This window comes from Struthio camelus, chromosome 7 (genome assembly GCF_040807025.1).
Source record: "Struthio camelus isolate bStrCam1 chromosome 7, bStrCam1.hap1, whole genome shotgun sequence".
NCBI classification, from domain to species: Eukaryota; Metazoa; Chordata; class Aves; order Struthioniformes; family Struthionidae; genus Struthio; species Struthio camelus.
The window spans coordinates 31,268,567-31,294,620 of record NC_090948.1 but is presented as its reverse complement, the minus strand read 5'-3'; the positions used below and the strand labels follow the sequence as shown (position 1 = coordinate 31,294,620).

General features: G+C 40.8%; 1 protein-coding gene across 8 annotated transcripts; it reads right to left on the bottom strand.

Moving 5' to 3' along the window:
• Positions 1 to 1,206: 1,206 nt before the first annotated feature.
• PRXL2A (peroxiredoxin like 2A) lies at positions 1,207 to 26,041 on the bottom strand. 8 transcript variants are annotated; one of them, XM_068950604.1, is made up of 7 exons: positions 25,762 to 25,902; positions 25,373 to 25,522; positions 7,325 to 7,504; positions 6,730 to 6,821; positions 3,055 to 3,195; positions 1,834 to 1,998; positions 1,207 to 1,685 (listed from the first exon to the last, which is right to left on the bottom strand). In XM_068950604.1, the coding sequence occupies exons 3-7, from the start codon at positions 7,500 to 7,502 to the stop codon at positions 1,587 to 1,589; spliced, it is 675 nt and encodes a 224-aa protein (XP_068806705.1). In that variant the 5' UTR covers positions 7,503 to 7,504; positions 25,373 to 25,522; positions 25,762 to 25,902; the 3' UTR covers positions 1,207 to 1,586. The 8 variants fall into 8 exon arrangements, with proteins under 8 accessions (XP_068806705.1, XP_068806704.1, XP_068806706.1 ...); XM_068950603.1 differs by lacking the exon at positions 25,762 to 25,902 and adding an exon at positions 24,325 to 24,476 and having other exon boundaries at positions 25,373 to 25,661; XM_068950605.1 differs by lacking the exons at positions 25,373 to 25,522; positions 25,762 to 25,902 and adding exons at positions 9,442 to 9,528; positions 13,127 to 13,219.
• Positions 26,042 to 26,054: the final 13 nt, after the last annotated feature.

The window sequence follows — 26,054 nt, the reverse complement described above, 5'->3', positions numbered from 1 at the left end:
AGAACCTTCAAACTCCTGCTCCTTCCTCCATCCCCCAAAACACTCCAGATGGTAGTATACATGAGTCCAATTTCCATTTAGTTTTCAAACAAAAACATGCTGGTGAACATATGACTCATGCAAAAATCCTGGCTGCTTGTGTTGTTTCGCGGGACTTTGAAGAACAGACTAAAAAGAGTGCGTAAATATTTTTAGTTACAATTTGTTATGTCCGGACACAAGTATTTTTAAAAACTAGTATTTCATCCATAATGATGCAATTTTAAAACTTACACAACCAGTTTAATCCAGATCAAGGCCAGGTGCAGTGTTTGTGAAGTTCTGATTTTTAGCTTTTAGTCTTCATACAGTCAGCAGTATGCATGACCATTTTTGGCACACAGTTCCGCAATGGACAGACACTGGCACACACAATTAGGCATATTATCAGTTTCAGCGGTGCAAAATATCCCTGCAGACAGTACCATTGATACAGCAAGATTTCACAGATTTCAAACTCAGAAGAGAGCAGAATTTAGTTTGACCTCCTGCCACGACACATGAATTCTGCCCTTTAATTGTTTTGCTAGCTTAATGTGTTCTAGCCCAAACATTTTTCCAAAGATACCTAGCCTTTCATATACTTCCGCTACTGAAGGATGTGCTGGGTCACTTGATACTCTGCCCCAATTTAACAAGTACAATTTTGAAATTGTATTTAGACTTTGATATATCAGCACATCTGGAAAACTCATGCTGTCCTCAAATATTTTTACTAACAATTTTAACACTTCAACCTAAGTATATATCTGGCTATGTCTGGTAATGGTTCTCAAGGATCCTATTGTGCAACACTACATCTGTTTCTAGAAGAAGCACCCCAGCCATTATATTACAGAAATTCAGTTAGGATGGAAACACTACCTCATGTGCTCTCTCATATTGTTCTCTTTGCTTGTAGAATCCTAACTACAAGAAGGAACTTGCCCTGATATCACAATTAGCTTTTGGAGTAAACATTAGATGTCTTTAATCTTCCTTACAGTGAATCACACAAAGAATGAAAGACCCAGAGCTAGAAGTTAATTACCATGAAACCAACTCAGTGCATACAGTGGCAACGTCTCGAATGCAGAATCTCAGAATAACCTAGGCTGAGAGAATTTAGTTTCCTAGAAACATAAATGTGTTTAACAGGTTCATGAACAAGTGAAAAGCAACGACATGTCATTTACACAAAGTTTTATTATCCTTCAACCTCGGTTGATACTAAGTTACTCCAGCATTAGCAGGGTTTTGCTCCCCTAGATAGACAGGTTTCAGTTGACTGTCTCTGACTGAAAACATCTAGGCTATGTCAGATTTTAGACACAGCCTTTCATTAATACAGTCAGATCCAAAAGACAAGTTGAAATTCTGACTACCTGAAGGGCAACAAAGTAACAAAAAAATCCAGAAGGGTTTTCATTAGTTATTACATTTGAATAGAGGATCTTTCCACTGCATTGACCACTAAAGAGTTAAGAAGCAATTAAACTGCATGTTCAAAAAATAGATGCATTCTACATTTCAAGCTGTGATCAGAAACACGTGCAACTAACTTCAGCTTATGAAGCTTGTGGTTTTATCTTCTCAGCAGCTTCAAGAACAGATGGAAGGCTGACTTTGTCTCCAAATTCCTTCTCACGATGCTCCAGTAGAACGCCCTAGTCAGAGACAAAAAGGGAAATTCATACACAAATCCTAGTCTCCCCACAGCAGAAGGAGTTCAAACGATCAACAACAAAACAACTCCACAGAAGAAGCCTTTGCGCTCGCAGGAGACATGAAAGCCTCCTAAAAGGCCTGCAGTACCTGTCTTCCTGCCCCAATCACATATACTCCTCCCAGGGTGAATCCTTCTCCTTCCAGGTTACCACTAAATCCATTTTTCCAAGCACGGAAGAAATTCTGCCAGACTCCAAAGCGGAAGAAGCCTGACATGATCATTTTTCGTCTGCGAGGACCATAGAAGCCTTTCTGCAGTGAAACAGGAAACTCTCAGCAAGCAAACAAACAAATAAAGCAAATTAAAAGGATTTTCCTCTCAGATTAAATTCAGGAAACCAGCCAACCCTATATATATATGTGTGTGTATATATATATGTATGTATATATATCCAAGAAGGGCTCCAACCAGAAAAGCTGAATAGACAGGGAGCTGAAAATAAATCGCACCTGAACCGATCTCTAGAACACTTGACAGGACAACTTACTTTCCACACAGCCACAGCCTTACTTTCTGCATTGTTATTGCTACCATTCATATGTTTTTTAATCTGATCCACAGGTATCTTAGTATTGTATACGTCTACATCCATGCTGCTGACAACAAGGGTGCTTTGGGATAAATGGCTTTTTTGAAGAAGCAGCAGCAGCAGGGCAGTAAAAATGCTGGTAAAGAGATACAGCAGTGCCAAGTCTTGCAACTATCAGCCTTATTTTTTTTTAAATCAGCCTGTTTCTTTCAAACATGCAGCGTGGGGAAGGAAAACAAAAGCTCTTTCCAGTTGCTTTTAAATATTAGGTATTCTTTTTCCTTCAGAAGCCAAATGATTTCTAAACCTCCCTTTTGATTTAAGGAGTTAAGCAGGCCCAAGGTTTTCTAAGACATGAGACTGGCAATACAGCATATGGCTGTGCGCTGGGACCAGCCACATCACTGCAATTTGGGCTGTACATGATGAATTAATTATGCCTTCCATCTTTAGACCTTGGCTCACACATCATAAACATTAGCAAATCACTGAGCCAGTGGAAGCAAGGAATAAATATTAAGAGGTCATACTGTTTACCTATTAAAGGGGAGGGGAAGAATAATCCTGTAACAACATGTTATTAGTGCACAGCTACAGAACAGCTTGTAAGCGTATGCTATATATAGAAAAGCAAAGCTTATTAACTTCTTAAACTACAGTGCTACTAAATCCTTTTCCATTCAGACCACATTCTATCTATATTACACAAGCTCTTCAAAGAGAATGTCCATCAGCTTTTTTTTAAACAAAAAGAGATATAACACTGACTTCATTATACCTTTTCATCCAGAAAGATTTCTCCTTTGAAATAATGCTGAAAATCCTCCACTTCAGTCCCTATCTTCTCTTTCACAACAGCATAGAGAGGCACACCCAACTTAGACAGCTGAGGTTTCAGAGAGGAGAGCTCAGAAGCCTCCTAAGAAAGGGAAAAAAAAACCCAAAACATTTCAGGCAATGGATGGAAGTTAGAAAGTTTCATCTTGAATTTCCGAGTGTCAGAAATATAGGTAAATTCTAGTTTGAGATGCAAAGCAGAAATAGACCTGTAGATCAGGTACTCAAGCTAGCTCTGCGCCTAGGTAGAACTTCATCAGGTTTATTGATGAAGAATTTTTGAGCATTTACCTGATAATAGTAAAATCCTGGAGAAAACATAGTTTTAACACAAAGCTATAGATTTACCTCACCTGTGCTAGGACTTCGACTGTTTGTAAGTGTTTACAGGACAGTGAAAGACACTGCCTGCATATCATTTAACTTTGCCAGGCCAGAATTTCACATCCTTTTCTTCCAAGTAAAATTACATCATTATCAGCCTTTTTGCAAAGCACTTTGAGGGCTCTATGCCAGAGCATGCTATACAAATCTAGAATAGGTAATGGAGTGAAAATGCATTTTCCTTCCAAGATCATTCAGTGAAAGTGATCAGAGAATTTCTTTACACATCTTCAGTATTCCAGACACAAGGCTGCTTTTCTGGTGTGTATGGGTATAAGGCATCACCACTCAGCTGTTGGCTTTTTTGTTCTCCTGATGGAAACCCAACTGCTCCAGTTTGTTCAGACCATGAGGCCTCCGAAGTTTCCAATAATTCAAAGAGTGTACACGGTAAATATGTCTCTTCTCACCTTAAATGGAGAAAGGTCCTTTTTACCGGACAAAACTCCCACAAAGAACTCCAGAGACACACAAAAATGGACGTAGTTTACATGAACGCTCTCCGTCAGGTAACTGAAATGCCTTAACTCAAAAGCTCGCTAGGTATCTAGAATTTACTGAGTACAGGTAGCACGCACATAGAAGCTAACAGGTAAGAGAAAAGACATTAGAGAAAGACATCAACAGGTGAAAGGGTAAAAGCAGCATTCCAATACGGATGATTTTTCCAAAAGGAAATGGAAAAGGATGAATCAGCATCATAAGCAACCAGTGAGTAGTGAATGTGAGCCTTGAAGGATCGTGGTTTATTAGATCTTTCCTTTCCTTTCTGTTTATATAGATCTGCCCATTATTTTCAGTTTTCCCTGAACAAAATGCTTTATCATCTTCTTTAAAAGATTTTAACCACAATTTTGTCCTGTTTTTGTTTTTTATTTTTTAAGTTCACAACTCTCACAATCAATTTAAAAAAAATCTGTATTGTGGCATAACAGTCTCCATGTCTGAGAAAGGCTAGTGCTGTGGGGTCCCCTGTAAGACCAGAAAGGGATACCCTATCCAGAGATAGGGATACCATCTAACCGTGATTAGCAGCAGTTGGGGATTATGTCTAATGCTTGGCTTTTGGGAGGGGAGAGAGCAGGAATGAAGTAAGCACATACTTGCATTTTAAAATTCTCAAGAGATTAGACTTCAAACAGCATCCTGGGACTAGACCCAACTTGTTTTTCTTTACTGCTATTTTAAAATGATACACTAACAGAAGCAATGTAACCTCTTTTTGTGGGGAAATTACTGCGCACCATAACAGCTGTACAGTTACTTGCCTTCTCATTGGGATAGGTAAAAGGGGGCGCTGACCATTTCATCTAATCAATGAAACTGTTTGTTTTTCTTGCTTTTGTAAAAAATAAACAAGCAAACCCTAGCAGAATACTTGCATTCTCCACCAAGGCAGGCACAACCCAAAAGAACAATTCCTATCTCAGTTTGTCCGTTTCATAGGTCAACTATGGTTCTTCTGCTACATTAGACTGCTTGAATTCAGTTTCACCTACAACATTTGGCAAGCCCACGGCGCTTTCACAATGGCTAGTGTACTGGATCACTGCATGGCTGGATCCAAACTCTGAGAAGTAGAAGCTTGACTGTGTTCAACAGGACTAATCTTAAATAATAATAAAAAAAATCTGATGGTGTAGGATACAGAAGACAGAGATAAAAGATTCCATATTTCTTAAGTCTACCGGCATCAATTCTCAAGGGTGCAAAGCTGTAATTTCAGGAGGATTTGTGACATCCCTTGTAGTGGATAATGGAAACTTCCCCACCACCGATATTAGCTTGGTGGTCTATGAGGTAAAATGGCCACTTTCCAACCCCATCGCTGTGGCCATGGAAGCATATATTCTTTCCTGGTGCTTTCAACAATAACGTACTTCAACAAGGTGTGAGACAGTGGGAACCAAGCGTACTTTGTCTCTTGTAGAAAAATAAAAACCTACTGCTCACAGATCGACAGACACAGTAAGTCGCCTGTATTGAAGCATTCCACCAGCTCAGAACCAGCAACAGCTGGGACAGGAGCAACTTTCCTACTGCAGAGAAACATTAACGGACAATAAAAGGCGACTGCTCCTTGGACGAGGGGAAGGAGTCAACCCACAAGAATATTTGAGGATTTAACAATCCAAAATAACTTCAGTTTAGACATTTTAAAAGCTTTTCAAACATTTTCACCATTAAAATACAGAATAATTCTTTGTCGTAATTAGATGAACAGTAGAGTGACTACCTCTATTAAATATTTGGTTTTGAACCACAAGTAAGATGCTGAAAATTAAATTTCTTCCTCTCCATTTTTTTCCTGAAAGAAATATTTCATTCCAATAGACTCTTTACTGCTACTTAGGAAGCTAGCCTTACAAAAAACCATTAATGAATTCCTGTCTGACTGTATCCAAAAGGCAGTCAGACAGGTAGGTAGCACATTCTCTTCCTGCCTGGGAACAGATCACTTAATTAAGTGACTGCAATATTAATTACTGCGTATTATGGAGTAGTGAATAACAAGGTAATAGCTATTTTTCCCCAAGGTACAAATTATGGCTGTTCCCAGGGATATTTTACGTTCAAATCATATTTTAAGGGTCTCTTCCCACCCGCACCCAAGAAGCCCAATGCTAACTTAGGGATCAAACTTTGCTTCCCAGCCCACCTTGTTATGGAGCAGTAACAGTTTGCATCAGTGAGTTTCTGTAACACGTTCTCCTTGTCTTCTGACTCCTTACATTCCTGCCTTCCATCCGGCACCCAGAAGAGTGAGGGAGTCTGCTTTATGCTCACCTCTCTGCAGAGTTTTGCTGATAAGCTTTGTCTGATGGATTTCTAGCAGTCCAATTTTGGGCTGCTTTTGACCAGACACTACCTGGCTCACAGAGTTTTATTTTGAACATATGGAATACAGCTAGCTCATGTGAGTCACTACCAATTGGATTTGTGTAGTCTCCATCCCAAATTATCATGGGCAGATGTAGAAATCCCTGGCAGATGTAAAAATCAAATATCAATTGCCTTCAGTAGGAAAATGCTCAGGACCTAGACCAGTTGCAAAGAAAAATAAAACTAAATATGTTGTTAGCTGGAATCCAGTTTGGGCTAGGAAACAAGATCTTTCAGATACTTCAGATGTATTTGATGACTGTCCTATTCACCCCTTGCCTTTATCGAAAGGGGAACTATGTAAGTAGAGCTCAACTCTTCCTCATTAACCCCCAAGCCCACCAAGTACCTCTCTGCACAAAAATCATCCAGGTCTTCGCACTGCCATGATCACTGCACCATTCTTCTTCCATAGTTCACCCGCTTTGAACGTTCTTTGTTCTGTTTATACAGGAGAAACAGCATAAACAATAACACTAGCCACTCTTCCCTAGAGTGATTAATGCTTTAAGGAAGAACACAAAGCATTGCAGAGAATTCCACATCCAAATAAAGTGCTATCAGATAAATTTTTATATGCATAACAGGGTATGAATTGCTTTATTGATTTTTAGGAGTGTGTCATATTTCACCAACTGTATTTCTATTTAAAACAAGGACCTTTCAGAAATATCAGTTTTAGTGGCTGTTCCTTTAGCAGAATCATCTCTTATCAAGGACACCCAATTACTTCCTATAACTGGGAAAGACTAAGAAAAATCCTTGAGACAGCCAGTGCGGTCTGCATGAAATTCTGTCTCCCTTATAGATAACCCTCATAGAGGGAAAATTAGTCCTTCTAAACATACTTCACTCTTCTTCAGAGTTTCCAACCCTAGTCTTACAGAGGTTCTTAAATAAACTCAACCATCAAAGAATGAGGGCTCAAATGTCCAGAATCTTACCTGGTACCAAAGTTTTTAGCTCTATCTCCTCTAAAAACTCCAGTGTAGCCTTCTCTGGCTTGGACAAAAATAAGTCAGTGTTAGCAAGGACGATCCCTGTTATAGCTGCACCAATGGCTCCAAGGCCAACAGACCACATGCCCATAGTGAAGAGCCCGTTGTCAGGCAGGAAGGACATTTCTAGAAAGTAAAAGAAGAAAGCAGTTGTAACTATTGAACATTGATGAAGGCAGACAAGGAGGAACTGGATTACAACAACAACTAAATCCACACAGTAAGTGGACCTTGTTGGGTTGACTGGAGATGATCAGTATACCTCTGCACTGAACTGGAAACTGGGAAGATGATGTAGATTACTTTCCAGTTCTGCTCCTGACCTACATCAAGAATACCACAGGATATTCTTACCTTTTTCTGCTGCTGGACTGATGAAAACATTCATGACTTAAGCGCTCAGATACAATGGGGAGGAAGGTGATAGAAGTAGATGCATATAATACAGAGCCTCTAACAAGACGACCTCCCTGTTAGCCAATACCATGAATTATTACACTAAAGACAGTGGTTTCTTTCAAAAAAAGCCGTGTTCGTAGAGTAAAAGTTATTTTTTTCAAATTTGCAATACATAGTGAATTTTACAAATACACTGCAGAAGACTCAAAAAAAGTATGTGTGTGTGTGTGTGTGTGTGTGTGTGTGTGTGTGTGTGTATTCAGTGTAGCAGGCAATATTTTTCCTTACAGTTCCACATTAGAACCAAGACAGGCATGGAGCCAAAATCTGAGCAGCATTCATCCCTACAGACAAAAATAATGTAGACTTTCAACCATTTTATTAGGCACAGTGATCCAAAATTACAGACAGCACTTTCTGTATGCTGGGCAGTTTCCACTTGCACTAAAGCAGATCTTGCAGAAATCCCATCAGGAACAAACCACTTTAACTCACACCCACCAGTCAGAGCAGATAACATTGCAATGGAAGCAACATGCAGGCTCAAGTCTTAATACTGCTTGTTGTGACCAGTGACTCTAGTTCAGTAGCAGTTTTATTAATCACCAGCCATGCTCCCCCCAGAAAGCTCCCAAAGCCCTGTCCTGCCCCTTGTGCTTGTTTCACAAGCCTGGAGAGGGCTGACAGCTACATGCCTGTGAGGTAGTATCAGTTATGAGGATGCAGGAAAGCAAGCTTAGCCCTGCATAATGGACAGATTTCAAGATCCAGCTGTCAGCAATAATTGGTATAAGAGTCACTGGAGTTTTGGCAGCAAAAAAAGTCACTGTGCATCTACATCACAACAATTATGTGTTACAAAGGGCCATAGATTTGCCCAGTCACCCAACTTTTGGATTAGGCAACATTAAGAACTGAATTTTTTCCAGAGCCATCTGCAAAACCTTGTTCCTTGATATGCTATTTTGGTATTGTCATCTGTCTATACTTTTGTACAAGAGTTTTTTTTTTTTCATATATACAGGAAAAAATAACTTTTTTGAACTATGACTGGCAACACACCATGGACATATGCATTCTTTATCTCCACAACCAACTGTTGTTAGAATTCAGAAGGCAAAAGCTAGTAGTAGCTGCTAGCTTTTGTGCCAGAGCCACATTGCCCTGAACTTTCAGGGAGGAAATCCCTTTCCACTTCCATCCTTGAAACTAGCTCCAGAATACTACTGATGAGCAAATACAGCCAACCACCCATCTGCAGAAATAGTTGGAAAATTTTTGAAAAAAATATTGTCTTGTTCTTCTAGCACCACATTTAGTGCCAAGGAAGACAGTATCTTAGTAGCTAGAAACATGCGTAATCCAAGAACCTGAACAGGAAACAAGGTCGGTTTACATAAACATAATGCAGATAAGAGAACAGAATCTACCCAGTTTCCCTGCTTTTGTCTAACAGAGGGAAATTCCTTGTCATTATCTGCTTTCTCTACATACTTTTTAAACACAAAGTCATATCATGATGACAATTTTTTGATATCTGCTTCTGACTCATATCAGAGACCATCCTGATCCCAGCCTTTGGAATGACCAAAATGTAACTTGAAATGGATTGCTGTAATGTAGCAATATCCTTGTGTTAAGGCTTAAAATCTCCTCTGGCATACCTAAAAGGCTCTGTTCCCTTCCAGCTATTATCCAGCTATTCTTCAGGCTTGAGTCTTGTCTGGTCCAGACCTGTTTTTCTCCTAATTCTTAGTTACAAGAGGAGAGGGGGGCAAAAACCAAGTATTAATCCCAGGTGCATTTAGTTTGTCTACCAAAACGTTGCAAAGTTTTGACTAATTAATGAACAAGTTCTCACATAGCTTTTTATTAGTAGTAGTATTATTATTAGCATCGCTGCAAGCCAGCACCACTCTAATTTTTCACACCCGTTCAGTTTTAGTGCTGATAGCAGATCGGGAAGCTTAGTCAACAAAACTCTTCAGTTTAACGGGATTCTTTGGTTGCTGTTGAGTGCCAGAAAACTGCTCAAAAGTATGAATCTTCTGCTATTTAAATAAATAGGGGCATGAAAGAAGCAGTTCTGCGCAGTGGTACTGAAATTCTTCCCCTGCTAAGCAAACGCCATACAGTGAGCCACTGTGAACAATACATGCGGGAAACAGCAGCCAAGATTATTCAAACACTCACTACAGACATAGGCTGAGCCTGACACATCTGGCTCATTGAATTGCAAGTGAAGAGACTAAAGAGAAAACAGCAGAGCATTTGCAACTAGCAGCTTCATTTCTTTTTAGGTGCTGTTTATTAAGGCAATCTGAAGCTCAAAAAAAAAAGAAAAAAACAAAACCCCAGCTCCGCACCCCTCCTTAAAACACAAACGCTACTGCTTTTTGATCAAAGCCTATGAACTTCTAAACACCAAATGATATATACACAACAAGAGACACCACGTAGCATCCCGCAACCCTTCGCCACGAGGGTCAGTGCACTCACCAGCACCCATGCAGCCGGCCCATTGACGTGAGGCAGCCGGCGCGCGTCCTGCCCGTGGGAGCAGTGGGGAGAGCCGGGCGAGCGAGCGCGGCAGCGCTGGCAGCCAGGGGCAGGGCTAGGCAGGAGGCCAGTGCCGCAACCTTTGCTTGCAGTCAGAACGCGGCTCCCAGCGCTTTTGAGCAATACATGCCACAGGCTCCCCCCAGGGGAGTTATGAAAGAGCAGCTGCCCAATCCATAGCAGGATTGTTTTAAAGGTATCTTAATTAGTCAACTTTTTTTTTTTTTAAACTAAACACATGCTTACCCTCTTCGTGTGGGGGGAGGAGGTATAGGGAGCAGGAACTATGGAAAACATTCATGAAGCTTGAGAACATGGCACTGAACCTTAAGTTCTGCATGTTTTTCTGTAGAACTGTGCATTTGTACAATAAATATTTTCCCTATGTTTCAGTCCATTCTATTTCCAACCTCTCCACCACCGCATGCCAAAACAATGTACACAACTCTGGAAGCAATTAAGAAGTCATCGCAATGTTGAAAAACAGTTTCAATGTAGTGAGCTGCACTGGTGAAAGACTGCCTGAACTAACCCCGTGTTTATACACTAGGTTACCAGCTTTACTGATAACATCCTTTCACTAACGAGCATTATTTTCTCTGGAACTACCACATTTGCAAGCTCTCATCTCTGCTAAATTCTCCGCTCCTTCAAACCTCCAAAAGTGAGTGATCACTTCTATTTATAGAGAACAGGCTGAAATGAAAAACAAACAAACAAATAAAAATAGGAAAAACATCTTTTTCTGGTGACCACAAGACCCCAAGATGGTAGTGAGTTGTTTTATGGTTTGTCAGTACTCAGCTACCCAGTACTTTAAAAAGCTTAGTCTTAATTCTTCTGTAAATGCCATTTGATGGTCTTCACTTCATGTCAAGAAGACCAACTAAAACATGGTTTTCTAGCTATCTCATTTCTCTCCCACCCACAACTGGAAAAAAATGTAACTAAGAGCATAGCTATCCTTAAACATTTATTTTGTCAGTGTAAACAGGAGACATCACATCTGTTTCAAAAAAAAACCGCTGGAAAGCCTGTGTTTTCAACTGTCAATAAAAGTCACGGTAGCACACGGAATCGGTTACATACTTAGCCTAAGAGTACTGCAGAGCAAAAGTGGAAAATGGCAGTGAGCACTTTCACAAGTGGGATGGCAGTAGCACATACCCCCCAGTCTGAAATTTTCGTTCATCAGTTGGTTTTGACCATTGCTTTGCCTTGCCTTCCCTTCTCTCCCTTCCCTCTTCCAACTTCCCCAAGACATTCCACATTGAGCCTAAAAATCTTCCAGAGCTTTGTCATGACTTGCACACCCCAAACACAAACTGAGCTGATTATTTTTTATGAGACATTCCCCCCAGAAATGAGTCATCAGATTACAAGTACCTAATTCTCTTAGAAAGGATATTTACAATTCACAATGATCTGGTGACACGCAGCAAGACTTGATGAGGTTTTACATACCCTTCAGGGTGATGAAATATAACAACCTGATCTAACTTCAAAGTTGGCCCTGCTTTAAGTGAAGGTGGGACTCGAGAGCTTTCAGAGGTCCCTCCCAACCGCAGTCATCCCATGAATACCAAAATCAATACACCACTTCAAAAGCCTCCTAGCATTTTGGAAGTCATGAACGCAAGTAGTTCTCGTAGCATGAAGGATTTCTTTTTTTTCCTTTTTCTTCTTTTTTTGTCATTGTAAAGATTCTGCAGCACATCATTGCTTAGGTCAAGAACAATAGTCATCTGCTTTGGTTTTGTTGCAAGTCTGCATTTGTTTCATTACTGAACGCAGTGCAATACTGCACTCAGTTCTAGTTCAAGTGAAAGCTGCTGTGTCAAGCAAGCAAACCATACTCCTTCCTTTGAAAGGATGAAGGAAGTTTGTTGTTAAACCATATGACCTGCCCCACTCTGAGAACGTTTTAAAGAAACCCAACATTGCAACTGCCCTTTCCTTCTGAGCAAGAGAAAGCAAAGAGCTCTTGCACAAAACTCAGGAAGCCTTCCAACTCTGCGTTTTCAGAGGGAAAAAACAGCTAGATCTTGTACCTGGGAAAACTCAAATCTCTGCTCAATCAGAAAAATGGAAATACCATGCACATGGGAGGCAGTACAGAAGTACAAAACTGCAAAAAGCCTTTAACGTGAGGATACTACAGTCTAAACTCGCAGAGTCTGCTGGGGATCCGGAGCGGGAAAGCTGCGTACTGTGGCCGTTTGCAAAGGTGGGGGAGAAAGAGGAGCACCAAGAAACCCACTACTAACACCAGTCACTGCCCATCAAAAAACCCCAACAAGCCACAGAAGACACTGCAGCCGTAGCAAACGCACCAAGCGGTCTCTTCTGCTCAGACCCAGGAGCAACTAGGACACATTCAAGCTCAAATGGAGATTTATCCTTCCCTGTTTTTTGTTTGTTTGTTGTTGTTGCTTTTATTCGTAGGCCTTGCTCGCGTTTTAACTTTCAGGCCCATCACATTATGCCAAACAATCCTTTATTAAAACTAAAAAAAACACGTGAGAAGAGACAGAAGTTCCTAGCCCAATCTAGAGGGCGAGGGCAGCACCCCGCCGAGATAAAAACTCGAGGATGACTCAAAAGCCCTCCCGCCGCAAGGACGCGACAAGCCAGCGCCGCCACAAGCATCATTTCGGACTGGGGAAAAAGGCCTGCGGGCAGCGTGCGGCCTCGCCGAGCCGGGCCGGGCCGGGCCGGGGGCAGCGCTCCGCCCGCCGCCGCCGCCGCCGCGCCCCCCGCGCCCCCCGCGCCCCCCGCGCCCGCACTCACAGCGCGCCCCGCCGCTCCGCTCCGCTCCGCTCCCTCCCCACCGCCGCCGATCGCGGGGCCGCCGCAGGGCAGGCGGCGCGCTGGCACCGCCCCCGCGCAGGCTCCGCGCCCGCCGCCGCCGCCGCCCGGTGCCCTTTGCACCGGCGCCCCCTGCTCCGCGCCGCCCCCGGCGCGGCCGTGCGGGGGGTTATCGGCCGCCGCCAAGGTCCCCCAGCGATAAAACCTTCTCTTCCCTCCCGGCACCCGTTTTCCCCGCAGTGGAATTTTATCAGCTCCTGGCTCAGCAGGGAAAGAAATATATTTCAGGCCCCTGCGTTTAAACGTATTTAAGGCAGCAAAAACATAACGACTGAAATGCAAGAACGCAGTGAGCTTATCGCTCGAGCAGTGCGATTAATGGCAGGCACGTAAAAACCCTGACATATCTATCGTACCCCAGAATATACTTGCTCAGGTAAACCAGCCAATAACACGTCACAACCTCGTTTAATAAACACGCTTTTCAGTTGCTCGTGGTCGTTAGGTGCCGCTCCAGTCAGGGGCTCTAAGGACTCCTCTTCGCTACCTTGGCACTCCCTCCTGAGGGCTCCCATTAATCTGGTACTTACAATATTAAAAAGAACAGCAGTGACAGCACAGTCGGGCCAGTACCACAGGCCAGCAGTACAGGAGAAGGAACCTGGCTGCCCTCCTGGTGCTGGGGGTACTCTACACGCCCAGCGGTGGACAGGCAGCTTTCGTCAGCACCTTCCAAAGCCATCCAAACCAAGTGGCCTTTCTGCTCTCTCTCCTGACTGGCAGTCACCAGCTACTCACATTAGACCTGCCTCGTTTACCCTTACTTGTAGTTTCTAAGAAGGGTGTGTGTATTTATCTGTAGCACAAAGCTTAATTTCTTGAGGAATCTCACAAGTTCTCAGCTAACTGGAGGCCACCACCACTGTCAAGGTTGTGATCTAGCGAGGATCGTAACGAGGGGCAGCAAGCCACGTCTAGCTGGGATTCGCTAGAAACCATCACCTGGACACCGGAGGTGGCAAACCGACCAGTGCCTCGGCGCACGAGGTCACATCACAGACTGGCCGCAGTGACGGATTGGCCTGCAGCAAGCACACCAGCGCTCCCGTACTGCTGGCCCCCAACACTCAGCAGCGTTCCCGCAAGAGGCAGCCCCACCGTATCCCATACACGGGTATGCTTAACGCGCATCAGGATGGCACGGTTTCAAGCAGTTGCAGGGAAGAGATTTGGGGTCTTTTTTTGCCAAAAATTGTTTGCGACAGCTATGCTTTTATCCGTACACAATCCATTTGATTTCCAGAAGTGTGCAATAAACACTAAAGTCATGCAGACATGTTTATCATCAATTAAAAAAAAGAATATAAGGAAATTTTATGGCAGTAACGGCATTACCAGACTACCTGAAAGTGCTGGGGAATCTGGGAGGACTGCAGGGGTTTGGGTGGCCTTTTTTTTTTTTCTTCCTTCTGGGAAACACAAAGAACTGAGGAAAGAAAACACTACCTCCACTTTAATTATCTCCTCACCTAGTGTGGGAACACTTTCTGTGAACACGAAACATAATATATTGAAATGGCTTTCTCATTGTTTTGAAATACAGTCAGCATTAGAATATATGCATCTTGGCCACCGTGACATAGCAATTTTACCAAAACCAACATTATGGCAGGATGTCAATGTTCCTTCCTTCTGAATCTTACAATGGTTGTGGACTTGACTGTCAACATTTGGCAACGGTAGAATTGTCGCTCCATTATTTTTGTTGCCATGGTGAGTGCACAAAATAAAAAACAAACCTTTTTCTTAATGATATTTCTGCGTGTTACACCTCTAACAATCTGGCAGCTGGCCTTCAAATATTTAGGACTTCAAAACTCAAGGGTAGCCAGTGTTCTTGAGGAAGAAAACTGTAACAAGATGAAAACACGTTTTTCTTTATGCCTTTTTCCTAGTAGGAGTGCATGACAAGGCATCAGGCAAGAACAATGAGCAGTTAATCTCTGAGGCAGTTCTTTACGCAGAAAAATGTGAGCCCACACATCTGGATGTGATCCAAGAATATTTTATTTTATAAGGCAGTGAAATCCCTTGAGTGCATGTGCAATTTTAGCAGACACAGAACTCTAAGAAAAATTGCATCATGAAAATACTGGAAGCAAACCTCTTCTGCTTAAGTCTCCACACATGCTCACTTTCCATGAAAAAGCTACTGTGCTGTGTAGTGGAGTCCCAGCAGCAATTAGTCTGACCTCATTAGGCTGCCACTGCTGTCAGTACTTTAGAAAGGTAGCAAGATTTTGGCAGGAAAGCTGACTGGGAAGTGAAGGTAGATTTGTAATAGTTTTTTCCATTTACTTATTCAGATCTGTTATTCACATATTTTGCCTGCTGAAAAAGACAGTAATAGATAAAGTCCCTGACACACACACTCAAAGAACATTTTACAGAGCAACAGGCACCAACAGTTTATTTTCTAGTTCTCAGGTTTTTAATAGTGCTCTTAAAAAACACTTTGAGCCCTTCTCTTCCTGTTTTCATAATCCAGTTATATGGCAGCTATAAAGAAGAGTATTATTCTGCAAACTGTTTGTATATCAGTTAATTAAATTTCCCTTGCATGCCAGTGCATAATTTACCCAGCATGTACTGTATCAGTATCTATGCTACAACATGATTCTAGTGTTACGAAACTTTCAACTCATGTCCAGAATGACAAAGCTACATGTTATTGCAGAAGTTAATTTCTTCTATTTCTTGTTGGATCATGCTTCTATAGATCAGCTTTAGATCAAGGGCGTTGTTAAGACAACTGACTTATATAAAACATACAGTCTTTCCTATCAGGAAACAGGAGACCTCAAAAGCAAGGAGGTAACATTGTGGTGGGCTAAGAGCTAGGCCCTATGTCTGAAGAAGGAATTCCAGATTGATTTTCTGCATTGTGCCAGTAAGATTAGATGCACATGGGCATAGAAAAATACAGCTTGAACTTTTCATGTCACGTGCTTCTAGAGGGGAATCTACACGGAGGCAGACCAACCTAGGTTTCATAGAGACCAAGCAAAAGTCATCTGCTCTTTGAAAGCTGTATGGCCATACACACTCATGTGGTGCTGTCTTGTGTTCAACCTCATCTTGATTCTCAGGACATAGAAGCACCAGTCTGTCTGCAGATATCCTAGACACAGGAATTTAGATTTATTTTAAACAAGATCAGGATGTAGTAGTCACTGAATAAACCAAAGGATCTACAGGACTTTTGAAATTGGTTTCACCCACATGAGCAGTTCACAGAGAAACACCAAGAACAAATTGGTGCAACACCCTCCATCTGGGCAAGAACAGGAAACAAAGAATTAGTAAGTCTTCTTAACTGGTATACGGATGCTTATAAAAATCTCTTTTGGCAGTAGCCTAATAAACACTGAATCACAGAAAAGCCTATCAGTTACAACAATATAATAGGTAACCAAGGGTTTGGAAAGAACTGATAAGGTCATTGTACCTTTTGTTCATGCTTCAGTTTTCAACATCTTTAAGTCACGCTCTGCTTTGAACTCCTTTTTATATTACCTTTCTTCTAAAGTAAATTTTCTTTAAGGTATCTTGTGTTTTACAGAATTATTGCTCATTCAGCTCCCTCCATTTTCTACTAATTTTGTTTTGGCTTCAATCAGCTATATGAATACCAATACACTGCATACCAATACACTATGCTTCACTCTTACTAATCTTGGCCCCTCATACAAATGTTACCCTCCCAGCCACCGGCTCAGAATCAAGGGAGTTACAGGAGTCAGCTCCCAAGAAGGCAGGCTCTCATGGGAACAAACAGGAGCGTGCAATCAATCCAACGTGTAACTACGACGCAGTGAGGTACATATGCAGTGGCAAAGGTTATATAATACAGCAGTAAGGAATGATGGAATCTATGGCAGAAGAAAAAGGGTTTACAACTAAACTGACACTTGAGAAAACACCAGTAGTTATTGTCACTTCCAAAAAACACCTACTAAGGAAAACATCTACTTTTACAGCAAAAACAAACATGTTTTTATTTTTATAATTTTTATTTGTCCTATTTACTGCACTGCTACCAATATTGGTATTTAATTCCCCCTCATAAGGTTTTCTCATAGCAGATAAGACACTGAGGCCTAGTTAGAAGAGTTATAAAAGACTATTTTAGCCCTGTGCTACAGGCTAAGTGATGAAGCTTCAGGCCTCACGAGCAAAAAACAGGCTTTTGAGCATCCCAAAACGCCCACCTTGATAGCACTGACAAAACAATAGCACTGTATTTTTGAGAGAACGGTATATCAAGAGAAAATAGTAATTCTGGGAGCAGTCCTGGTTAACTGCCCACAAATGCTACATAGCATAGTCATTTTCCTTTCAAGTAGTTGAGGCAATGCTGACAAGTTTAATTGCTTGCTATAGAGCTCAGTATAGTAGCTTTACATCTTGCAATCTATACAACTTCTTAATAAACACAAGGCTGCTTGTATTACTAACACTATAGAAATAAGGTGCCCTACATTATACTTGAGATAGCTAGTTTCTATACTGAATCAGTCAAACAATCTCACCAAGCTGGCTGCCTATGGGTAGCAATACTGGTATAAACATATTTGTAAAATATTATATACAAAGCCTTTCATGGAGGTGGCTCATTTATTAGGTTTACAATAGCCTGCTGATTTAGCTGCTCCTCACAATGCACTGTTCATGCACTAAGGAAGAGCATGGGTAATTCTCTAACAAATTTAGGCTTTTCTAGCAGCAGATGAGCCACTCTCAGTATTTGAAAACTAAGCAAGAAATTCCATAACCTCTTCTGCTAAAAAATTCTGGGTAAAATTCTGGGTTAGAAAAACAAAACCACCCTACCATCAAAACTTGAATCCTTGGGTCATTTTGACAGAACTTGGTTAGGAATCAAATACACATGCAATTCTGGCAGAAACCTCAGCTGTAACTTCTGGCGGTAAGGTGGTAATGAGTAGTTGGGCACAGTAAACTTTTCATCCAAGAGAGCTACAGCCAAGCCCTGACCATAGCCTTAAACTCTAAATCTTATTATTCTGAATAGTATGTCTGTGCAATCTTCTTCAGCTAAAGCAAAATACAAACGTTTTACTATCACACTTTGTTTCTGCGCTGCATGGCTGTACTTTATGTAGGCATTTATTCTTGGCCTCAATACAACACATCAGCTTAGGCAAGGCCACAACCTATATTTCATATCTCCAATGTAGGATTTCCATTTCTTTCCCTATGAACTCCTTTTTAAGAAGTAGTGCTCATCTTTGGGAATACAGACTATTTCCATTTAGAATTTACAACTGTTACTTAATTCTTTTGTTAACTTTCATTATGACAACTTGAAAGAAAAGTAATATAATAAAACACCCAATGCACAGTCATCGGTATCTTAAATGACTGACGGTAAGTAATGACTTAAATTTAAAAGGAAGCATATTGTGCAAATAAATATGACAGAAATATATTCCATTCAGTAAGATACATTTCAAGTCCACAGCACCAATTCTGCAAGTTCTGTTTCCCGAGACATGTGCTTATGAGCCTTCAATAGCAACGTGAAGGACTTTCTACAACAAAATCTTCACCAGAATATATAATTAATTCACCATCATGCTTTCTTCCTAAAACCAAGCTGAAGTCTATGTCACTCTTTTTGATATTGGCTTAGTCCCTGAGCCAGAACACAGAAGTTCACAAAGACACAGAACAGATTTTGCCTGAATATTTGGTTGGTAAGGTTAAGCTTGTCAAAGTTAGCAGGAACATAGATAGTTTTCTTTTCTCCAGTTAAGAGAAATAAATGCCAATATTGCCCGCTTTTAATGCGTTTAAATATATTTGCCATAAAGCAGTTTTCTCCATATTCATTTTGTTCATATCCACCTTCATTTTTGTCACTGCTTCTATTGACAAATAGAAACTTTAAATTGTATTAACCACTCAAACTAATTACTTATGGGGTAAAACTCAGTTGCTATGTTATTGTTAAATTTAAAAAGAGGCATCATTTTAATGGGCGTTTTCGTTTGCTACTTTTAACTGAGGTTCTATTTGGGCAATAAGCCCAAAAGTGGGACAGAATAACGCGTGGTATGAAATAGGGCACTAACGATGTTGAAAACTTTCAGAGTGACCGTTGGCTATGCTGGGCTACCAAAACAGCATTTTTAAATTGGGGATTCTGCATTTATCCTGCAGGTTATACTTAAAATTCAGACTTTTCGGAGTCAAGGAAGGCTGCTTAGACAAGTAAAAGTGGGAGACATAAGGCTGATTGCATTTCAAGCCATAACTTTTCAGGATGTAATCCATTCCACTGATTTTTTTTTTTAAATCACCGTGACCCAAAAACATTTGCAGAAAACAGAAGAGCTAGGCCCCTGAAATATGACTCACAGTGTAGGTTTTTTATGCCTGCATTTTGCTAATGATGTAGACGACCTACAAGGGCTTTGGCTAAATAAAGTTGAGAAAACAGCAGAAAATAAAAAGCTTAGTGAAATCCTTGTTAAATTACAGCCTCTCTTCCATGTGTAGTATGAGAGATTATAGGCATAAAAGGATTATGAAAAATGAACAAAAAACACCTCAGTTAGGAGGAAAGGACACAGGTGAAAATAAAAGCTCATGTCTGAAGACATACCAAGCCAGATAAGCAGTATCTAAATGATAAGCACAGAGGGTAAGTGAAATCCTGAGAGAATTCTGAATTGGAATCATTAGACTCATATGGAAACTATTAAAGTTGTGTTTTTCTTGAATCAGGGGAAGCCCTAGGTAAGCATATTAAAGATGAGTCAGAGGAGTGGCTCTGAGTTGAAACAATTTCTAAATGAGAGGGATGCCAAAGAAAATAGTATAGTCAGATACCACGGGCTGAACTTCGGATGCAAAACAGAGCAAGCATGAAGAATTTTGTTTCCTCTTGAAAGAAAGAGGATATTTAGGCTTGTTCCAATTGTACCCTTTTTTAAAAATTTAACTATTGCTATCAAGCTATTCAGTTTATTAAGAGCCACAAAACCTGGTGGATCCCCATGGTGCATGGGGTACACCACTTCTCCAGGAGCAGTAGTAGTTTATGTCTATGAACAGCTACCTTCTCTGATGGAGTTCCTTGGGTGCACACAAACTTTCTTCCCACCGGAAGGAGGTGTCAGTAATTCCCCACGTTACATCAGTGATTTGCTTTTCTCTCTCAAAATAACAGAAGCGAACCATTCATTCACATACTAAAATAGACCGACAGCTTATCCTTCCTAGCACTGCATTTCCTCCACGTGCACGTGAACTACTACGCAATGAAGCCTAATATAACTCTTTCCACAGATGCTGATTTTGCTGAAGCAAAACTGTTCAGAAACTCTGCGACACAGTTAAACAAAACTAATCTAAAATGTCTAGAATTGAGAAATACATGGCTATTGCTGCTGCAGTGGTCTTCATTTAATCTCTAGTTAAAATACATCTCTGAAAGAGGCATATGTGATTTCAAACAGCATTGTTGTAAGTATATTATTACCTCCAGTGAGCCATCAGGTTTCCTGAATATTTGAACTGAAGTCACATCCTAATCACTACCTCCTTAGGACTAGCAGACAGGCTATCTTTTAGGGAATGTTCTAAGTGGTATCTACTGCAATGGTAGGTTGGGTCTTATTATCTGATCATTTGCCTTAACCACCCTACAATTATTTTCTGGTACTCTCCCATCTACATTTCTATTTCCAAATTTTGTAAATGCTAAATAGTCACTTTCTGTCACTGTATAAATGCAGAGCACCTGACTAGAAGAAATGACCAGCAGGATACTTTCAGTTACCCTAGGAACTGGCTAGATCAATAAAGCAGTCTTTAGGATATCCCTGCTGGCCTGCTGTTTGCTTTGCTGTCAGATCTACTATGTGAACTTTCCTTTGCAGCTGGGACAGCAATGGCTTGCCAGTGAACTCTTTGCAGGAGCCTTCAGTAGCCTTCAGCAGCCCCTCCCCATTATTCTTAAGTGGGACTTTTAAAGGGTCTTGTGATGACATACAGACCTTCGTGCATACTTCAGTGACTCAGATAAAAATTCTATTAATAATCTGTTGTTAGTTAGCATTTATTCTATTTATTTCATCCTACTTATCTGGGAATTACAATTCCCTAAAACTTTATTCCAGACTGACAGTCTAAGGGAAAAAGAAAAGCAAGCAAAATACTTTTCCCAAACCATTAATTGCTTAGTGTGTATTAACAAGCAATGCAATTATTTGTTTTTTGTATGTTAGAAACCTGTCTGCAGTAAGTTACCGCCCACTACTCGCCTGACCTCACTAAAATGCATTAACTTCTGGGACTATCCCAATCCCTTACGCTGTTCAGTTCCATTTTATCTGCAAGCTGTTCACAGCTAGTGAGGACTGGTCTAGCCCTCCCTGCCCATAGGTTATATCCGCATTATCCTCCAAAAATAACTGTCAGTTAGATACATCAGCTGTTACAGACGTCCTCACAGAGTGAGATGAATAATGATCTGCAGACAAAGGTGATAACTAAAATCACTGCCACCAGGTGATAATACTACCGACACTAGTAATTTGTATTTTTGCAAAGGCAAATATACAGAAGCATCAAAACTGCATTGAAAACAGTCTACTCTGCACTGTGTGCCACTTTGAGTATTTAAAATGGCATGGAAAAAAGGCTTTTCATGACAACCAGGTAATATAAATAAGATAGCTGGGCATTCTACATTAAGCAAATTTAGAATGTATGTAAGGAAACACATCCTATAGTGCTAAATGGTGCAACAGTATAAGTAAATGCATCATAAAATGCTATATAATTATATGCTGCCAAATTTTCGCTTCAAATTTTAAATTAATTTAAAATTAATTAAAAAATTAAAAATTAATTAAATTCAAATTTTGAATTAACTAGTTTTTGGTTCACTGTGCAGCCTCTGGCACCTCACTCTCTATGCAATCTATTAAAGTAAGTTTTTATCTGTTCCCTTATGTTTTCACGAGATATACTCTTTTAGAATACTCATCTAAGTAAAAGCAAATATATGCATTTCATGAATTGACCAGTTGTTTTCTTATGAAACACTTAGTAGTTACTCCTCAAAACTCAGAACTATTGGAAGCTTTTAGAAACTGCCTCCACATCAGTTAAAAAAATTCATAACCACGAACAAGCTTTCATAATTACAAGAGTGGGTAAAAGCAAAGTTCCTAAGTAAGGCAGAACCGGGTGAATGGATAAAGGAGGGAGCTAGAGAACAACAATGACAACAAAAGTCTAGGACTTCATTTAAAAAATGGTTTTTAATATAAAGCTGCATATAAAAACAACCCACCCAACAGTTATCTGAAACAAATCCTCAAGGTTTTCTTCAGTCAATTCCCTGACAGTTTGGCAAGCGCTTGTTTTCTCTGTTCTGCTGTCATATACTCACAGGCTTCCAAAATATTTACTACGATTAAAGTCTGTTGAACTGTTTTTGCTTTTACCCATATTCTTCCATTCATTCCCAGCACCAGCTCAAAAGGGTACAATTGTGACAACTCCTGAATTATTTCACATTTGGGAGCCAAAAGTCTGTAACCGAGATTAAAAAAAAAAAAGTCAGAGAAAAAATAAATGTGCACATTTGATAAAACACTGCCGTATTATCAGTCAATAACCAAATCACACTACTGGTATTATGGAAGCTGTTATAACAGCTCCAAAAACTAAGACGATCAATTTGCATATGCACCCAAAACAGTAATTCTTAATTTTCCCCTCATATAAAACATCCGGGCACTTAAATAAGTACAACACTGGTGAGTTTATAGTTATTTTTCTGATTATTTATATTCAGAAGTAATATCTGAGAAATTCACAGTGAATTCATACTTTTATAATAGTTTTAGAATTTAATAAATTTAATAAATTTAGAATTTAATAAATTCTAAAACTATGCTGTTTGACAAAGTGACATTTTTGAGTGTTGCTATTTATGAATTTGACCTCAGAGTTAAAGATGTGTCTGTCAAAACAAGACTTCCCTTCTGCTGCTTCAGAATACTAACACAGCAATAAATGCAGAATATTTTTGTTCTATTAAGTGACACCATACTGAAGACGACAAGCGTCAAGAATATCTTAATACATCTATGTTTACATCTAGCTACAGTAAGCTTTCTCAAGGAAGACACAAACATACCAAGAGTAATTTACTCATTCTGTAATATACTGCTATGTCTTTACATTCATATACAGATAAAAATATGGAAAACAAGCACGAGGCTGCAAAACAGATGATGTTACTTCACACTGACTGCTGATGGGACACGGCAGGCAAATAATTATTTACAAAAAACAGGTATGAAACATCTAACTAAAACATGAAGACCAATCCCTTTTTACATTTCCATCTTGTTTTTCCTAAAGAAAGCTTTGTTATCATTTATCCATATCATCTGGTACTCTTTTATAATCACAAAGTCTTGTATTTATGTTAACATAACGTAACCTAAACTTTGGAGTCACTTAAAAAGTTTGTGAAATGGTTTCTCGATTAACATGCTAGTTTTACAAACAAATTGCAGGGTTTTCATTCATCTGCACATTGTTTAATGTGCTTTTAGCTACAGAATGCTTAAAGTGTCATGTACCTCTCTTCAGAGGAAAATTATTTGTACTGATGAGAACAGATGCGTTTAATTAGCTTCAACCAAACTGATACCACCATCTAACTAAGCAGAAAAATATCAGTAAGTATTTCTGATTTTTAAATTCCAAGCTAGTATATATACCTAAAACCACAGTTTGAATGTCTGATTTCTCCAGGTCAATGGTTTTATTTTCTATACTGCCTTGAGAGCACGTCTCTCCAAATTTTTTAAAAAAGGTCAAAAAATGCAACACAGAACAATATCTAAACCTCTTGTAAAAGAAGAGGTATGTGCTACTGCTAGGTCGACATCCATTTATCCTGTATTTGGTAAAACTGATATGAATGCACTAAAACAATTATGCACATTGCTTACTGAATAGTTCACTCCACTCGGAGTAAACAAGGAGGAACAAGCTGTGGGTATCCTACCTAGGACTATAACATTACATGTTAAGAGTGACTACTCATTTTTCTCAATACTTACTTTCTTATTAGACCTAAGGAAACTTTAAAGAGAAAGCCATCTTGTCCAATTACTCCCATTCCACTTGCTCTTCCACTGCTGTCTATACAGACCATCTCTGGTTCCATGTCTTTATTTGCTACAAGAAACTGACCATAAATAAGGTCTCCCACCTGAAACAAGCAGTGTCCCAAAGTGAAAAGGGTTAGAGAAGAACATGCTCCACATCTATAAGAAATATTCATTTGGTAAAGATCCTCCCAAGAGAACACAAAATAGTTTTGGAATAGCGGTGACAGAAAAATGAACTGGTATACTAATAATTTTAATTCTTTTCCTTCCACTAAAGGCAACGTTTTCTAGGAGAAATTATCCTGTATCACTGCTAAAATGCGAAGGAAACTTCAGTACGGAATTTTCTTTCATCCCTCTTTACTTCTCTCCTTCTAAAATACCAAGCGTGAATTCCTTCCCGTCTTCAGACTTTAAGGGTGTTAAAAGTCAAGTCTAAGGAACTCACTCTTGTAATCATTTATCGGGACTATAAAAAAAAACATGCTAGTCCATTTCATTTCTCTTTACAGACCACTTTACATTCTAGCGATGGTATTGCAGCTGAATGCAGAAACACTGGCACGTGTAAACCACACAACTGTTTTCACAGTAGTGTTACAAAAAATGGTTTTCTACCAGTATCAGACAGCATAAAAGCTGGCTTTAAAACCTCAACTTCAGAGTGCCCTCCTGGATGCACACTACTGCATGAATTTAATCTGCTGCTGAGAGTATTATGGGAAGTTTAAAAACCTGCCATCTGACAGATAACAAAAAAGCAACAAGTACACGTTCTCTTAAAAACAGAAAACTAAGAAAACCTACAGCCTAATCACATCAAGATCTCAGCAAAGGGCCAAGACAAAACCATTACAAATAAACTGCGTTCTTTTTCAGTACAGTTTATCAAAAAAAACTTTTACAAACACAAATTACCAAAGCTTATTAGAAGCATGACTATCAAGACTAAGAGATACCGTAAAAGTGTTTTCATCAATAACCAATACAGCATTACCTGTACATTCGGCCTGTTTCTTTTAGTTGCACCTTCAAATGCCAGGTACGAGAGAGATGCTTGCTCACTTCCACCCACGTCTACTTTAAACACGTCTCCTGCCTTGGCCGTCACTATTCCTATTACATGATCTCCCTTGACTGGAACATACTGCAAAGCAAGTTGCGGGACGCGAGAGGTTAGGGAGGAAAAACAGGTGCGTTTACAGCCACGCAGGGCAGCTCTCTCCCCGCCGCCCGCACGACCTCCCCCCTCCCTTGCGCCGCGGCAACATGGCCGCGCACCGCGGGGCGCCTCACGGCCGCCTCCACCCGACGACGCGCCGAGGCTCCGCCCCCGTTGCCATGGTGCCCCGGCGCCGAGGCTCCGCCCCCGCCGCGCGCCCCTACCCGCTTCTGCTGCGAATCCACCCAGAAGGCGCCGCCCGCCGCCGCGCCGCCGCCCGCCTGGCGGTGCCGCAGCAGCCCGCACTTGGTGACCAGCAGCCCGGCCCCGCACCGCCTCAGGCCCGGCCCGCAGAGCAGCCGGCCCCGCGGCGCCGCGCTGGCGCCCAGCCGCAGCCGCTCCCCGTCTTCGTCGGGGTGGGCGGGGAGGAGCAGCACGTCCCCCGGCAGCACCACCTGCCCCACGCAGGCCTCGGCCGGCACGCCGCCCGCCGCCATCGCCCGCGGCCTCTGCGCGC

Coding starts and splice junctions, on each gene's coding strand:
- PRXL2A (XM_068950599.1), bottom strand. CDS start 26,034: ATGGCGGCGGGCGGCGTGCCGGCCGAGGCCTGCGTGGGGCAGGTGGTG. Junction 25,523..25,761: donor TGGATTCGCAGCAGAAGCGG/GTAGGGGCGCGC, acceptor CTTGCTTTGCAG/TATGTTCCAGTCAAGGGAGA. Junction 24,477..25,372: donor GAAACAGGCCGAATGTACAG/GTAATGCTGTAT, acceptor TGCTTGTTTCAG/GTGGGAGACCTTATTTATGG.